Source organism: Coptis chinensis, chromosome 2 (genome assembly GCF_015680905.1).
Source record: "Coptis chinensis isolate HL-2020 chromosome 2, ASM1568090v1, whole genome shotgun sequence".
Taxonomy (NCBI): Eukaryota; Viridiplantae; Streptophyta; class Magnoliopsida; order Ranunculales; family Ranunculaceae; genus Coptis; species Coptis chinensis.
This window is the reverse complement of record NC_141457.1, coordinates 93,759,799-93,776,202: the sequence shown is the minus strand read 5'-3', so window position 1 is coordinate 93,776,202 and position 16,404 is coordinate 93,759,799. Positions and strand designations below refer to the sequence as shown.

At 36.2% G+C, this 16,404-nt stretch overlaps 3 protein-coding genes across 28 annotated transcripts; 1 reads left to right on the top strand and 2 right to left on the bottom strand.

Annotated features, from left to right (window-relative positions):
* Window positions 1-242: 242 nt before the first annotated feature.
* Window positions 243-4,464, bottom strand: LOC147519094 (importin subunit alpha-1a-like). Its single transcript, XM_086594068.1, has 10 exons — window positions 4,456-4,464; window positions 4,115-4,246; window positions 3,829-4,014; window positions 3,572-3,735; window positions 3,137-3,222; window positions 2,989-3,037; window positions 2,512-2,616; window positions 2,168-2,220; window positions 905-978; window positions 243-808 (listed from the first exon to the last, which is right to left on the bottom strand). Exons 1-5 carry the CDS (start codon window positions 4,462-4,464, stop codon window positions 3,219-3,221), a joined length of 495 nt encoding a protein of 164 aa, XP_086450194.1. The 3' UTR covers window positions 243-808; window positions 905-978; window positions 2,168-2,220; window positions 2,512-2,616; window positions 2,989-3,037; window positions 3,137-3,218.
* Window positions 4,127-7,448, bottom strand: LOC147519093 (serine carboxypeptidase II-1-like). The gene is made up of 8 exons (XM_086590738.1): window positions 6,937-7,448; window positions 6,360-6,829; window positions 6,176-6,262; window positions 5,833-6,093; window positions 4,816-4,943; window positions 4,638-4,737; window positions 4,339-4,515; window positions 4,127-4,246 (listed from the first exon to the last, which is right to left on the bottom strand). Exons 2-6 carry the CDS (start codon window positions 6,363-6,365, stop codon window positions 4,638-4,640), a joined length of 582 nt encoding a protein of 193 aa, XP_086446864.1. The 5' UTR covers window positions 6,366-6,829; window positions 6,937-7,448; the 3' UTR covers window positions 4,127-4,246; window positions 4,339-4,515.
* A 73-nt stretch (window positions 7,449-7,521) lies between these two features.
* LOC147519092 (ent-kaurene synthase-like 1) lies at window positions 7,522-15,459 on the top strand. Of its 26 annotated transcripts, none has more exons than XM_086590762.1 (10): window positions 7,522-7,772; window positions 7,868-8,440; window positions 9,728-9,812; window positions 10,119-10,336; window positions 10,645-10,742; window positions 10,817-11,045; window positions 11,200-11,312; window positions 11,431-11,529; window positions 11,611-13,343; window positions 13,426-14,417. In XM_086590762.1, exons 6-9 carry the CDS (start codon window positions 11,007-11,009, stop codon window positions 11,654-11,656), a joined length of 297 nt encoding a protein of 98 aa, XP_086446888.1. In that variant the 5' UTR covers window positions 7,522-7,772; window positions 7,868-8,440; window positions 9,728-9,812; window positions 10,119-10,336; window positions 10,645-10,742; window positions 10,817-11,006; the 3' UTR covers window positions 11,657-13,343; window positions 13,426-14,417. The 26 variants fall into 26 exon arrangements, with proteins under 26 accessions (XP_086446888.1, XP_086446892.1, XP_086446891.1 ...); XM_086590766.1 differs by lacking the exon at window positions 11,611-13,343 and having other exon boundaries at window positions 7,524-7,772; window positions 13,506-13,944; window positions 14,063-14,417; XM_086590763.1 differs by having other exon boundaries at window positions 7,525-7,772; window positions 12,764-13,343.
* Window positions 15,460-16,404: the final 945 nt, after the last annotated feature.

The window sequence follows — 16,404 nt, the reverse complement described above, 5'->3', positions numbered from 1 at the left end:
TAGCTACGCTCAGATCTTCTAATCAACACCATTTCATAGGTTGAAGATTGAGAATCAATACGAAGATTATCACTTTATACCTATCACTTGAGTTTAAAATTTAAACCCACGTCCCATGCACCAAATGCATATCCATAAATCTTCTAATCAACACCAGTTGAAAGGTCGAAGATTCAGAATCAATAAAAAGACTATGACTACGTATTCATAACATTTTTTACAATACGTACATGCTATTCAGATGAATAAAAGAGAATATCTGAATATAGTTACACCAACTTGATAAACATTCGACATGGGTACAATTTCTAATTTGTCATCAGCTAATCACAGACTTTAGTTTACATAACCTTGTGCTAAAGAAAGAGATGTTTGATTCCATCCAATCAGTCTACAAAAGAGGAAAAGGATTGCAAAAATCCATATGTGGTCATGGGGAGACATTGAGAGCAATTCAGACCTTTAAAACTTTATCCTTGGCTCCTTGTCATACAATCAGTAATGTATGTCAAAGATTTTTTTCTCTTTCTTTGGCATAATGAATAGCTAATTCATCTACTACACAAAAAGTATTTATAAGATAACACAATGGGTTGTACCTAAACTTACATCCCGACTCGAGAATCACTTCAAAAATGGCTTATAGTTTCATCTGAGAAAGGATCTGCAAACACCAGTTGTCCTAGCTCATGCAAGTAGAGATGCTAAGGCATCAACCACCCTGTTAGCTTCTCAGTAAAAAAGCATGACTGCGAAATCATGGAGTGTTGTTAACATGTTCAATTTGTTCCATCACACCTTAAACCACCTGTCAAGGAATTTGCATCTATAATTACAAAATTTGTTGAATACGATATGAATATCCCAAGGTTTGTAACCAAGGATAAACAAAGTACTGCCATACCCAAGGTACACCATTTGGAACCGCTCTGTCGTGTTTCAGCAGCTTGATCACGCGATTAAACTCTGGGTACGAGCCTGCAAAAGGTAAACCCAAAAAACAAAGGTTAAGATCAATCAAATACAGCTAACAATAAAGTTTTGGAAAAAATGAACATATATATAATGTCAATTCAAGTATGTATTTAAGTTCCTTGATGTTTAACAATTTTATTGAATGGCGAGCATTGGCACATCCTGATTAAGTACATAAAATATATACTGACACATCATTAGAGTAAACTCTTGCTACAGGGTGCATCTTGTTCAAAGATAGCCGTCACTCAAGTTTGGCCTTGCTACATGCATGGCTGCGAGACGCTTGAGGTTGCATTCCAATTCATCCCGCTTTGAATCCCCAAAGGAAGTGAGAAAATACCAATTTATTGTATAACCCAAAGCAAACCATTGTTAAATCAATGTCTGATAAAAACAATTCATATATCTTTCAATAAATGAGAAACGGGCCTTACAGCAGCTATAGCAAGTGCATTGACAAGTAGTTCAACTGCTGATAGATCAAATTAAGTCAATAGATCCTAGGCTACTGATTTGAATATCATTATTACATTTAGTTTGGGAAAAACTTTAGTATATATGGAAAAAGAAGCAACATGTGCAGAACAGCCTAAAGCCCATGATATAGTAAAAGGAAAATCATAAATTGTGCCTAGTTTAGACATTAGTTATTGTTTCAGCTGCACCAAAACCAATAGCTTCAGTTAAGGAGTAGATACATGCTCAAATTTTATCATCGACTCCATTTCCCAAACAAAAAATCAACCCTGTTCAATGTGATTTTGAGTCAAGATGACCAGCTACCATTTCTTATATTAGCATTAATGGATTCAATAGTTACTATACCAAATCCTAACCTTTTTTTTTCACACTAAATTCGATGCCTATTCACAACTTTAAATCTATATAACCAAATCAGACATAATTAAAAAGGATTCGAGTTCTTCTTCCACTATGGGAAGAATCCTTGCGAACTTCGTAGCTCGAATGAAAAGGATAGAACTTTTCAGAAGAAAATACACCCTTAAAGAATGTCAAGAAGAAAATCACTAACCAGTATATATAAAGTTGCTCGATAAAAATCCCCAGAATCCCAAACCTAATACTTCAGGTAGAAAATTGGAAACCTCAGAGACACACTCAATAGCTTAAGGCTCAAATGTACACAAAATTTAACTGAACTTTACATGAGAGACTTAATGCAACTTACCTTGAAAGATTAAAACTGAAAGCCTCAGAAGATAAACATCATCCAATCTGTCACTGCAACAATAGGCAAAAACCATTGAAGGAACTCAACATCATGTACTATTAAGTGTCATAATTTAGAAAAAGAATATTTTTTGCTTGAATGGCAGTTCAATTCAAATTGGATTTATATTACATTTTACTATATTATGAACCTTAAGGTCGTGAAAATTGAACAACATCAAAGTGCCTTGATCCACCAAACTGAGCCATGGGTATTCTCGAGAAACCAAAATACCATATATCACAACCTCCTAATCCACAAGTGTCTTGCATGCATTTAAACCAAGCAAGAAAATATGTTACCTTGAGAACTGGTTCGCCATTGTTAGATGGAACAAATTGCTTTGACATTGCAGTTATCTGTGCAGTGTAGCTCTTCCAGCAGCAAACTTCGCAAACTTCTCTTGCCTGTTATCAGCATCATTATACACATTACACTTCCATTGTCCACAATAAATAGTTCTTAACACTCACGCTTCTGTAACGACCTTTACATTGACAGTAAGAAAATAAGAATGGCACAACACCGGTTCAAAATTTATGGAAAAAACACAACCGTAATACATACACAACCAATTAACCAAAAAAACCATAATTACTTCTTTGATAGACCAAAGGGAAGCTGTTAGAATATTCCAACGTACATTTACTTGATATGATGAAGAAGAAAAGCTCATATATAGGCTACTATCATAGCATGGAACTAAAATGTGGCCACTATATATTATTTATTGAAGTATAGAACTAATATTCCAAATGAAGAATTTACAAATGATGTACCTCTGGAAAATGCCCGAGGGCCAACAAAACCTGCCGTCTTAAATCAGAACTGCAAAGGGTGTCATTAGGGTCCCATAACAATACAGTTCAAATAAGAGCAATGTTTATCGTGCCCTACATTAAAAAAGATAGAGATGGACAGGTATACCTGGAAAGCCCACACAGTTCCCACAAAATCCATAAGAGATCGTCAGATTGTGGAGTTGATGCAAGCAGAAGGTCTATAGCATTCACCTGCAATAAAAAATACTGATCTGAGACACTATATGTTCAACAGCAAATGATCAATTTAGTTCAAGACTTCAAGTTCTAGGCCGCAATTTTATCAAGTTATAGCCCCATTGTCGTGGACAGCTGCATGTAGAGATGGGACACCAATTCTAGACATGCTAAGAAACTTTAGAATTTATTTTTTAGTTTAAACTTATGAAAATGCCTTTGAATAAAATCAATATGCAAGCACGGAACTCTATGCAACTAAAATGAAGTAACTTATTATTCAAAATTAGGTCTCGAGTATAAAGCATGGAAGGAAACCGAACTTAATTGAAAATTACTTAATTGAATCAAATTCAGTACTCACAGCAACAGCTCCACAAGTCTAGGGCAAACTCCCGCTTCAATAACAGCTTGGATTTTATCATTTGTACCATCAGAAAGGTAAGATAATGCACAGCCCACATCAGTTAAGACTTCTTCATCATTTGAATGAATCAGACGCTCAAGCGCTGGAAGTGCAGGTTTTGTCTGCCAAATTGTTTTCGAAAGGAACATAACATCGTTAGTAATCCCAACCTCTTAATAACCCCACAAATAAATAAAATGCAACTCATCACTAACCTGTTCAAATGGAGGTTGTGGGTTGCCTCTGCAGAAATTGGATAAAGTCCATGTTGCATTTCTCAACAGAGAGAATTTGGCATGCTCATTCAACTGTGCCAACAGAGGAATTAATGCCCCATGACCAAGGATAAGGTCCCGACATTTGGGAGAATCACCAGCAACATTACCAAATGCCCCAACAGCCTACATTTGCCAAAACAAAATAGTCTGTCAGCATGCTAAGTTTCTACAAAAATGCACAACCTCTGTTTTCAGTTATCAAACACACAACTGAATAGGAAACCTGCTCTCTCACATCATCACTCGGAGAACCAAGAAGTTGCACAAAGATGGGAACAGCCCCATGATCAATTACAACCCTGGTGTTCTCAGACGTTCTAGAAGCAATATTGGTAAGTGCCCAAGCTGCCTCAAACTGCTCAAACCCAAAAAAAACCAAAACAGCATTATAATATACACAAATACTACTCACTACTCAAACACTATAAAAAGTAGCATTTAACAAACCTGAAGTTATCTCGTCTTTCCAAATAAAGCAGGGCACTTATCGATTGGAGTATGTTGGCGTTGAAGCATGTACCTAACCATGTTTCAGGGCTTCTCTATGACCCCAGTATTTTTTACCGATTCCATCTTCTAGAAAACAATTTCATATAGCATTCAAATGTAGCTGACTTATGCATTCTGAACATCCCAGGTACCAGGAATCATATAAAGAAGAAATAAACTTAATATTTACAATCTTTAAACCAGTTTAAAAAAAGGAAATAACATAAGGAAAGGAAATAAGTTCGCGATAAACTTACCTAAACACCCAAATTCTGATACCAGCAGAAATAAGTTCGCGATAAAAAGAACAGAAGCATGGATCTTGGAGAATCCTTCCAGTGGTCGCCAATAATATCACTGCAAGGAGAAGGAACTCAGTGTTTGCACACTATTTAAGAAGAAAATCTCCTCGAACTTCAAAAACAATATTAATACCTGCATGTTTCCCAACGATATGGTATTCCAGTGACATTTGCATGCAATGCCTTCTGCACTTCTGGAAGATTGAAGTACACTGCAGAATGTTTCTGTGTGCAGGGATCATATGCTATAGACATCCTACGCTGAGTAAAATCAAATGTCGTTAGTTTATAAGGAGTGGGAGTGAAAATAAAAGACGAAATAATGGGATTAATTTGAATAGGACATGTGGCTGAAATCCATTTCAGTAAATCAACAGCATTGAATTCCTTTAAAATCTCATATCCTTGTCCACTAATTTGTGTTACCAACTGCCGTCCTTTTATGTGGGGAAGTCCTTTGACAGTTAGGGTAGATTAGGGGTGTCTTAGTCAGTTAACAGTGAGCTATGAAACTTTAAAACGTGTGCTGCCATGTGGCTGTGTCTTTGTTCCAGTGGCTCCTAGAAGACAGTAATATTCTAATGCCAAGTGAACTTGCCATTCCAAAATTTTGACTGTTTCTGGGAAAATTTGGACGTTGCCGTTTCTGCGCCAAAAGGTTTTGGCAATGAAATCACCAGTGCAAATTGTAAAATCATACACTAAAATACACTAATATCGAAGTCAATGTGATCTTTCTCTAAGAAAACTGAAGCGAAATGAAGTTGGGATTCCAATAGCACACAAGGGAAAAAAAATCCAGAGGGAGTCACCAGATTAAGGATGTTTCCAGGTGTCCCCCAATGTTTAATCAACTATAAAAATGATTGTTAAACTGAATTTAATTAGGTGCCTAAGCTGATATGCTCCTTAAAGAGCAAGGTAATGAAGCTTAAGCTGAAAGCCTGAAACTGGTAAACTACCATTCTGGTATTTCAGTTGGAATATTTCAGACAGCCACCAAAGTTAGAAATGTACCAAGTTAAATGGAACCATTAAGTGGTTTAACGATAGATGCAGGGATTTCATAATGTATAGGGTAACAGTGAATAGTGCAAACAATAATTGTTATAGTTGCAATTGAAAGGATAACTAACGGAGGAGAGCTTACATAGCGACTTCTTAACTTACGCCTGCGAGATACAGCTTTACTGCAAGTAGGTGTAAATATGCTGTAAGGATCAATGTTTCCTTGTTCAGCATCTGCCATGTCGAGAGCCTTATTGCATTCATCAGATGCGTGTTCTGAAACTTCCAAGTCACAGTGGATATTCAGAGTTTTAAACGTAGCATCAGATATCAAACCATGGGTCCACCAGTACTCAAAGGTGCCCACATAGTCATTGTAATCATCAATAACAGCATTCCCCACCTGGAAAGCAAAATCCAAACCATCACTCCCATAAACCTTTAGGTACCTAAACTACTAACGACATCAAGGTCTATATTCTTACCATGAACCCTTTGAAATTAAGAATAGGATTCTGAATTCCCTTGTTTCTCTCGTGATACAAGTTGAGACAGCTGAGGAACATAATGACCTTCAACATATACAGCAATAAGAAACTTTTATCATAAGAAACACATTACAAACACATTGTGCGAAATAACGATAAAAAGAAATATAGGCAAGTAGACCTGCATAACTTTCTCCAGTAATATAGAAATCTCTATGCTTGTACTTTGGGAACCTTTCCAACCAATTCACAAGGAATATATATGCATCTTCAGCTACAAATTCCAAACACCCCACGTTAAAATTACATAACCGCTTTCCTATTAATATAAGCCGTCAACTTACCAGTCATTCTTTAGTTCTGTTCGATCTAACCGGAATTGGAAGCATAAAGCAAATAAAACTAACCATTTTGAAAAAAAAAGACAAAAGGCCCAGAGAGAGAAGACGTGCACTCATTCCTGACAAAAGCCAGAACCCATTGTTCCAGAAATGTGGCCAAGCACGCCCTACTTTTTTTTTTTTGCTCATGAAGTTTCCATGTGATCGAAATTCAGAGTGTTTGATGAGCAGCAGAGATGAAAATCTATCTTCTTGGCATCCCACACGATCAAGGGTGTAAACAAATGCTTGTTGAAGAGCCTCCAAATACCTTTTCAACAAAGAAGACAATACCTTAAAGAGCCAGCCAACACGGTAAAAACACATGCGACTCTAAAGTTCGTAAGCAATTGACGGCAATCAAGAATATAGGCCTACCTGAATTGTCTTGACCGTAGGCTTTTGATGGGCTCCTTCCTCGACGACCACGCTAGAAACCACCACGCATAACAGTGAAATTGGAAGTTGAAAGAACTGGGAGTTGAAATTGGAAGTTGAAAGAACTGAAGTCCTTCTTTAGTTCTGTTCGATCTAACCAGTACTGGAAAGAGTTCATGAAGAAAGGAGGGGAAGTTGAAAGAACTCAGTATTAATTGGAAGTTAAGTGGGTATTAATGGTATTTAAGTGGGTATTAATGGCAAGGCAACACCGCGTACATGTCAATATAGGCGTGGATTTGGTTTTTGTCCTGAATTGACATAAAACTCCTTTGCCTGTGTGTTGTAATTGAAGGGTATAAATAGAAATAAAAAATTAAATGACGAAATAAATTTTTTAAAAGCGTTGAATAATATTTTTTTGTATTTAATCAGGGGTATTAGGTGGTAGAAAAAAGGCCTTAATTTAAAAGTAGGATTAATTATGGTGTATTTTACTAATAGATATATATATATATATATATATATATATATATATAATAGCAGTTTCTTTTCCTGGTCTCTGAGGGTGTACACGTAGGCAAATTTTAAGTAACCACTTTACTCAGGCGAAATCAGGAGGAAAAAAGAAACTGCCCAGAAAAAACTTCTCTCTTACCAATTTCCAAATATCGAAAGAAATATTAGAAGTTTTCGCTTTTTAAAACATCGGAATGTTGTGGAAATAACAAATAAACCTGCGTATTCTAAATCCTCCTTTTCTCTTCTTTCCTACAGAACAACTATTGAAGACGTATTCATCAGCAATGTTTGAGACTTTGAGTGTTTAAAAGAAGGTAATAAAATGTTTCATTCGTCTTATTTAAATTGGCTTTTTAGTTATATTGTTTCTTCTCAAATCAACGTCTATTGATCTCCTTCTCTCTTCAAGTTCTCACGGCACATCGAATTAGGTTCGTCAAAACTCCATACAGTGTGAAGTGCTTTCTCTATGAAGGTATACTATTTCTGGAAATTTCGTAGTTGTTGATCGTTATATCTTTTGGAGTTCTGATAACTGCGGAATCAATTTACGGTACGTCTTTTTTCTTATTCTTTTTGGTGATTTGGTAGGATTTTATGGGTTTTTGTTGACATGGGTATTTTAATTTTGTCAAAACTTGGTTTTTCATTAATGGGGTTTTGTTAACATTGGTTTTTATGTATGATTTGTTGAATTCTGCAGCTTATTGTTGTATTTGAATATAATTGGTTGTCTTTAGCTGTGAATGTAATGAAAGTTTTTGGTTTTCTTTCATTTGCTGACGATATTGACATGAAGATGACCAGAATACATATGTGCATCTTAATACGATATTGACAACTACTCCCCACACTGAAATATGGGAGTTAGATGATGAAATATGAGAGACCTGCATAAGCTGATAGCAGAAAGCTCTTCCACCAAGTAATCAACTCTGTTAGTTACTGTCTCGACAATGGTGTCTAACATAGATATGTCAAAGTAATTTCTTAATCTTTTATACATTATTAAGAATAGTCAAAATAGGTCAGTTCAATAGGCTAACTTGGCTATCAACCCCCTTAACTTTTGTGTAGACGACATAATATCCCATGATGCTGCCTCGACATTGCTTTAACTTCAAGTACTTTCTAAGACACATTTCTTCACAGTAAGAATTGTTAACAAAGTAAATGACACTTAAGTAATTTCTTAATCTTTTATACATTATTAAGAATAGTCAAAATAGGTCAGTTCAATAGGCTAACTTGGCTATCAACCCCCTTAACTTTTGTGTAGACGACATAATATCCCATGATGCTGCCTCGACATTGCTTTAACTTCAAGTACTTTCTAAGACACATTTCTTCACAGTAAGAATTGTTAACAAAGTAAATGACACTTAAATATAGAAGTTAGAAGTTATATTGTCTGTCCATGCTATTTGCTTGTAGGTCGTGATACCTGTCAACCATATATAGCAATGACTCTGATAAGTGCTTTTAGCTCTTTTACTCGAGTTCCTTCTCCAATTATATGATAAGCGTCCAAGAGTATTTGTAAAGTGCACGCAATTGATTTTTTCCTTTTATATGTCTTTTCTTAATGATTCTAATCTTGCTTTGTCATATTAACTTTTACTAATGGTTGTTATAGTATTTGACTAATTATTTTCTAATTTGATATTTCTCAAACATGTCGCAAGCATGCAACTTCGCCACCTCTTTTACATTTGGAATTTAATTAAGAAGTCTTTTATGCAGTTGCTACTACTAAGGCTCCACAATGGGAATATATTGATTGAGAACATGTACTCCTTAGGTACTTGGAATGTCACTAAGCTCTCGATAAAAAAATATCTAGAAAAGTTATGTTTAGCACGATTACATCCTAGCCTGCACTCATGCTAATATCATTTTGGGTTGGCTATGTACCTTATGGGTACTATTCCTTTGACAGCCGAACTCAGATGGTGCTGATCCCCTTTTACTATTTCATTGAACGTAGCTAGAATTTAATCTTTGTACTCTTTGCTAACATGTTTTTAGCCATTAGAAGGGTGCATCATATATTTGTTTTCTTTTTTGTAGAGTCGCTTAAAACATTATGCATCGTGGCATTTAGGAGAATTGAAGTTCAAAGTGCTACACATGAAAGAAGTCTAAATGATGCATTGAAAACATTTTAATTGTTTGTTGCAAATATATAATAGATATTTGTTTGTTTTTTTTTTTTTTTTTTAAAGAAAATCTTGATCCACTAATTACTCTTCTCTGACGTCTTGGACAGCTTCCTGACCCTACGCAGACACAAGATCAAAAATACTTCGCAACTTTTCAATATCAAAACAAAACACGTTGTTGCTTTGCAAAAGGTAAGTGTTGCTACTAATTTTATGTTTAATACCTTTTGAGGACTTTGATTTGTCTGATCATATATTGTGATTTGTTTTTAATTAAATTCAATATTTTTAGCTAAATTGACGCCATTCATTCTTCTACTAACTATTCTACTTATTTCCACTCTGATTATCTTCAAATTCTTCCTCACATACCTGCATCTGTAAAATCTGCTTCGGAAACTCAGAATGGAATCCCGAATAATAAGAAACAGTAGCTGCTTAGCTGAAAAGCTAAGTAGGTAGTTTTTGTTCTCATCATCTGCAGTTCTTTTCTTCCAGATGCTCTGGAAGCAACTCTGAAGGGGGAAGACTCTATCTAGCATATGTATCAGAAGGACTGGGGAAGTCACAAAATTGGAAGGACATACTTAAATATCAGAGGAAGAATGGGTCACTGTTTAACTCACCGTCTACCACTGCAGCTGCTCTAGCTAAGCTTCAAGACATTAATTGCCTCAATTACTTGAGATCACTCTTAGAAAAGAGTGGCAACGCAGGTAATATCTCTATCTGTGTCCTAAAGGTCTACTACGTTACTACACTGTCCTTTCACCTTTTTTTAATTAATTTTTTCATCCCTGCAATTGCTGTTGGTTGCTCAGTTCTGGCTAGCTGCTTATCCTAAGGATATATATACCGAACTCTGTATGGTAGATAGTCTTGAGAGGTTGAGAATAGATCGCCATTTTAAGAATGAAATTAGAAATGTTTTGGATAGAACATATAGGTAATGGAGCCCAATTATTGGGTTTGTGTTCTGGTTAATTCAACACCTTAAAGAAATTTGACATTTACGAATTAACAGCTGCTGCCTAATGAAGGATGAAGAAATTTTCTATGAAATTTCCACATGCTCCATGGCATTTCGAATCTTATGTATGCATGGATATGACGTCTCTTCAGGTATTAGTAAAATCTATGATCATCTGCTTTTGTCTCCAACATGAAGTTAAATTAAGTGTACACTTTTGATGTAGATGAGTTAATTCAATTCAATGAAGAAGAGGGCTTCTTGAATACACTTGAAGGATATCAAAAGGACACAGGTGCTGTTCTAGAGTTATACCGAGCTTCACACAGTACATTGCACTCCCAGATGAGCTGTTTCTGGAAAAATTGAAATCCTGGTCCCATCAATATCTGAAACAGGAATTATCTTACGGCTCAATGCATGCTCATAGGTTGCGTGAGAGCATTAGCAAAGAGGTAACTGGTTTTAGATTACAAACATGTTGGGGATCTGATCGTTATTCATTCTTCTTTTGCAAATATTTTTTTTCAGGTAGCTTTTATCAGCCTTTGTGTGTCAACTTTGGAATATAAGTAAATAGCAATGCAACTCCCATCTTTGCACTTTCAGGTGGATGTTGGTCTTAACTATCCATACTATTCCAATTTGGAGCGATTAGAGAATAGAAGAACTGTGGAGCACTACAGTATAGACAACTTGCAAATCCTGAAAACATCATATAGGTATTCTTGAAGAAATTTTTAAAAAGTTTCATAAAAAATACTTAATCTGTCAAGAGAAATTCATAGATATGATATATAGATAACATTTTGTAACTATTCCTTCCTTCGGTGGTGTTAGGCCTATTAGTGTTGACAACAAAGATTTCCTAGAATTGGCTGTGGAAGACTTCAATCTCTGTCAATCAATACAGTGCAAAGAACTCAAACAGCTTGAAAGGTACGTAAGGTTATAGTCTCGAGAAGAAAGTCTTTTTTTTGCTTGGGTAACCATGTTTAACACCTGCTTTTAACTGAGCAGGTGGGTTGTATTCTTTCGAAGTAATATTTTCTCAAAAAGTAACTAATTAAAAGAAAGTTATTGTAGCAGCTTACACCACTTTTCTGCATTTGGTTTAGATGGAAATCACGATGGGTCTTCAAAGTATTATTATTTATTGAAAAATAATCTTGAATCATGTACCTCATTCTTGATGGGTTTTGTCCCATTTGGCTTATGATGGTCTTTTTCAAATCTGGGTATAGATCTTTTGTAAGGTTAGTTTGATCAGCTTTTTACCACCTATATTTATTGTAGTTAATTAGAAATGGCGATAACGAGTAGAATAGCGCGGTTTAGTCGTCAAGTGAAACGTCTGTATGGGCTTTGTGTCAAAATGTTAGCAGTTACTATTTTGGGACTTTGTTTCATTTTCATGTTGTCGACATTTTTTCCATCTTGGTCGTCTTTGAATTCTCAAAGAAGTAGCTTTAGTGACATTACGGAGCCTGTTGCGGCAAATGAGAAAAGAGAGAAGGGCAAGACAGTTGTGAAACAATTGCCTAAAGAAAAGAAGGTAGAACCTCATTTGAGAGAGAAGGATAAGACAAAGGGCGAAGGGGCTGTACATGTTAACAACCACAAGAATGACAAGAAAAAAAGTGAGGAATCCAAAAGGAGAGGGAGTTAATTTAAACAACCCCAGGTATTAGCTTCCAATGCTACTCAACTGGGGCAGGAAGAAGTAGTAGACGAGGATTTGGAAAGGGAAAACGAAGGAGAAGATGAGTTAAAAGAAGATACAGAAGTAGTGGATGATCATGATGGGGTTACTAATGGAGATATATAAGAAGATTTGGATGTAGATCCCATAAATGAAGAGAGTGCTGCAGAGTACATGGAAGATGAGAATGCTGGGTTGAAAACCATGGTGGGGAAGAAAAAGTTGGGACCTGTGTTTGATACACAAGCTCATTATAGTTGGAAAATGTGTAGAGTAAGAAGCAAGCACAATTATATTCCATGTATCGACATTGAAAGTGCCACTAGGAAACTACAAAGCTATAGGCATCATGAAAGAAGTTGTCCAAAAACAGCTTTGCAAACAGATGTATATATAGTAGATGAAGTTAATGGAAGATGTTTTTTTTGCTTTATCAAGTCAGCCAAAGAGTAAGCTTTATTTCTTTGGCAGGTTTGAGTTCTTGGATCATTCTTCACTTTTTGAACTGACTTGACTGCTGGGTGATGTTCAATCTCAGAAAAGTTGGTGCTGAATTTTGCTTTGCGTCTTTGTATTGTCCTATATAGAAGTTATGTGAGGGCATACTCTGTTTAGCTTGGAGCAGCCAACTCAACCAATTAAGAGATAGAGAAGGAAGATTTCATTCTGCAAAACTCCCCACCAAAGAAGAACTCAGGGTTTTTGTCTATAGGAAATATGAAATTGTATACAGAAGATATTTCTGATGACGAAGATGGTGATGAAATGAACTTTGATGGGAATTCAGTTCATAGAGGATCCGAGTTTTTCGAGCCAAGCGAATTTGATGGAACATCAGATAGTGATAGCTCGGAGAACACAACATCTGATAGTGATTCGGATATTGATGATGAGATGGCAGAATATCATATTGAAGGAATTCGGGGTAGCTATGATGTTGTTTATGCAAATTTATTGTTGGAACATGCATTGGGTCTTTCGGATGATGAGAGTTCGTCAGGGAGCAGTGGTGACAAGAGGTTGGTAAAGTTGGGGTGTACTGCTTTCCATGGTAAACTATTTATAGCCGAGTTTAGTAAGCTTCCATCTAAAGAGTCAATTTTTAAACCAACCCATTGGTTTTCATTTGCAAGTGTATCCAAGTTTGATCCAGCAACTGGAAAGCAGTTCAAAGGCAGCAGCAGTACTTAGTCTTACACTACCTACCTTGCAGAGGCTTTGATTGCTGAGCAGATGCAGATAAAGGTGTTGTAGCCATCCATGTTGCAGTGGGAGGAGGGACAGGCTTGAATATGTTCCTACGCCGCTTTCACAAACGATGCTTTAATGGTTTCTTTGTTCACAATTCATCACCAGGTCTGGGGACCATAGGTTTTTCGATGTGCTAATTCTTAATGTAGCGCAACTCCTATATGATTTTCAGCTCAGGCACAAACCCTTTCTTTCTCTATTTATATGGATTTTTTGATAATCTCCGTGAGGATTTGTTGATAGTTGATCCAAGATCACGCGAACTGAGGCTGTGCTGTTGAAGTTTCTCACGTTGAGAAAACACAGCCCTAGCGCTCATTGGTGTGATGGGTTCCATGCTTTGGGGGAGAATATATTTGTGTTTATCGGAGAGAGCATGCTCTGCTGCTGCTGGAATTGAGGTAATGAACTTTAAATTTGTGGTGGTTTATATTTTAAGCTGCAACTAACGATGTAAGTTGTTTATATATTGCTATTCTCTTGCCTGCTCTGTCAACTTCTTTGCTTTCACCTGGACAGTATCGCGTCTAGCCCAGTCGAAGATACAAGTGTCCAAAAAAAGATTTATGACAACTAGATCTAATAAAACTGTGAAGAAAGATAATCGAGTTCTTTTTTGTACCGGTTTGAGTGGTACGAGATTCTGGACCTGCAAAGAAAGTGGCCGAGTTAGTGGGAAAGAAGTCATATTTTCGTGAAGAGGAAAGGGCCATGGAGAAACTGACTTTCTGGACTGCCTGTCCTTTCTGTACTATGAGATATCAGTATTACATCCACACCACTGCTATTATTTTGCAATAAATAGGAGTGGAACCATACAAACAACATATTATTTTGAGATGAATTGGTGCCCTTAAAGTAGGTACTTACTGCCTGCTGTTCCAGAAAGCATCCACAAAAATTTTGTTTTACTTGATTGCAATTGGGCATACTGTGCAGCCAAGCTCAAATGCTCCCTGGAGAGAGAAAAGGTAAAACAACAGTTTAAGGATAATGGGAGACATTTGAGATAAACACATAACGAGAAGACACCATTGTAAACTCAAGAATTGTTCATGAACTAACAATTCTGCTACTGGAGACTTTGGACGGACCTGAGTCGTTAAATGAAACTAAATAAGACTCAAGATAAATCTAAACAAACATGCTTCAACTGTTTCAACATGCTAGATGGTGTGCATTTCTATAGCAAAATAAATAAATAAATAAATGTTCTCCAGTGGTACATCATCGACACAACTCAATAGAAAAGTCAGCAAGTGAAACTTCAAACCGCATTAGATGTGGAGTCCAATCTTTTAATAATTAGATGTCACATGCCCACATCAGAGGTATATTGTGAAATGGTGAGTTAGATCATGTCAAATTCATTATACGTAATTACGTCCCACTTCAATCTCATGTATTCTTGAATCCGACCAGTTAACTTTCTATTTGTTTTTGTAGGCATACTAGGCCGGATTTATGGATATGTACGCTAATGAATTGACGCGCACAGAATTGAAAGAAGTTTTTAATGATGTTCAGCATGGAGATTGTGATAAGTGAACCCGGCCTCACTAGCATGAACATGTTCAGTTACGGTGTAGGATGTAAGTTTTTCACTAGGACAGAAAACTAGCTGTCCCTTCTCTCCATTACTATGAGATCAGTGGGAGATAGCAGTGGAGGAAAGGGTCATGGAGAAGTCATATTTTCGTGAAGTTCTCCATGTAAGTTTCATGTCTTCTATACAGAACATTCGTTCATGGTTCATCACTGATATTTTAATTTATTCACTATTATGTTACTTTTCAATTTGAATAAAGATATGTTATTACGATCAAATTTTGTCTTTATTTGGTATCAGTTCAATTAGTATCAATATATTTTTGTGTTTGTTATTATGTTATGTTATTAAAGAAAATTTTGGCAGAGATGTAGTTATTATATCTGTATCATGATGCAGTGCCCCTGATGTCTCCGGTACATCAGATGTAGTTACAAATCTTATACAATTAAATATCTGAGTGTTTATAAATCTTCTCTTCATCAGTTCATACCAAACAAAATCTCTCAACAAAAGCTGTAAGCAAACTGTTTTTTCTGTCGCTCAAGATCCTCTTCAGTGTCACATATCTTACGGTAAACAAACTGCTGAAGTAGTAGACTCCCCAACGCCCTTAGCACCTCCAAGAGTTGTAACACCCCAAGCACAACTGATAATAGAAATAATTCCCCCAAACACCTGTGACTTGATCATTGCACTGATTATATTCTAAGGCTTCCATAATAATATTTATACTAACACCATAAACCCCATCAGTAAGAAGGGCACTAGAAGCCAACCCAAACGTGAAACAAATCAGCGTCAAAATCGGCAAAGCAACACAACAAGCAATCACTCTCGCCGTCACAAGGTAATCCACTGGGTCAGTACCAAGAACTCTCAATGTATCGGTCGCTCAAACCCCGCATTGTTCCTAACTCCATTTGCAAATGTACTCCCTATATCGCCTAAAGGTTGTTGATACAATCAAGTAAGTCTTTGTCCAAGAAGACAATTTCTAAATCATTATCGGTACAAATACACCATTCCACAGACATGGTGGATGATTCCTATTCTTCAGAGATAAGCAGCAGTTATAAGAGGAGTTAAAGCTTTAGCCAAAGAGAGGAAGAGTTGTTCAGGTTTACCTTAAGGATGACGAAAAAAGATATACCTCCAGAATTGCTCGGTTCAATAGACGATGTATTCTTGCACTGAAAAACAATAATAGTACTAAGTTTTAATTTTTATTATACACACTTGATAAATATTCTAACAAAATAAAATATTAAAGGGTCTAACCTTATGAGAATATATTGAAGGGTCTAATCTT

Excerpts from the sequence above, each read along its gene's own strand:
- LOC147519094 (XM_086594068.1), bottom strand. Across the intron at positions 4,015-4,114 it reads GTGATGATGTGAGAGAGCAG|GCTGTTGGGGCATTTGGTAA; the intron begins GTTTCCTATTCA and ends TGGCAAATGTAG. Across the intron at positions 3,736-3,828 it reads CACAACCTCCATTTGAACAG|ACAAAACCTGCACTTCCAGC; the intron begins GTTAGTGATGAG and ends ACAATTTGGCAG.
- LOC147519093 (XM_086590738.1), bottom strand. Across the intron at positions 6,094-6,175 it reads TTAATTTCAAAGGGTTCATG|GTGGGGAATGCTGTTATTGA; the intron begins GTAAGAATATAG and ends TTTGCTTTCCAG. Across the intron at positions 4,738-4,815 it reads TATCGTTGGGAAACATGCAG|TGATATTATTGGCGACCACT; the intron begins GTATTAATATTG and ends TTCTCCTTGCAG.
- LOC147519092 (XM_086590753.1), top strand. The coding sequence starts at position 13,010 with ATGAAATTGTATACAGAAGATATTTCTGATGACGAAGATGGTGATGAA. Across the intron at positions 13,344-13,425 it reads GGGGTGTACTGCTTTCCATG|TGTATCCAAGTTTGATCCAG; the intron begins GTAAACTATTTA and ends TTCATTTGCAAG.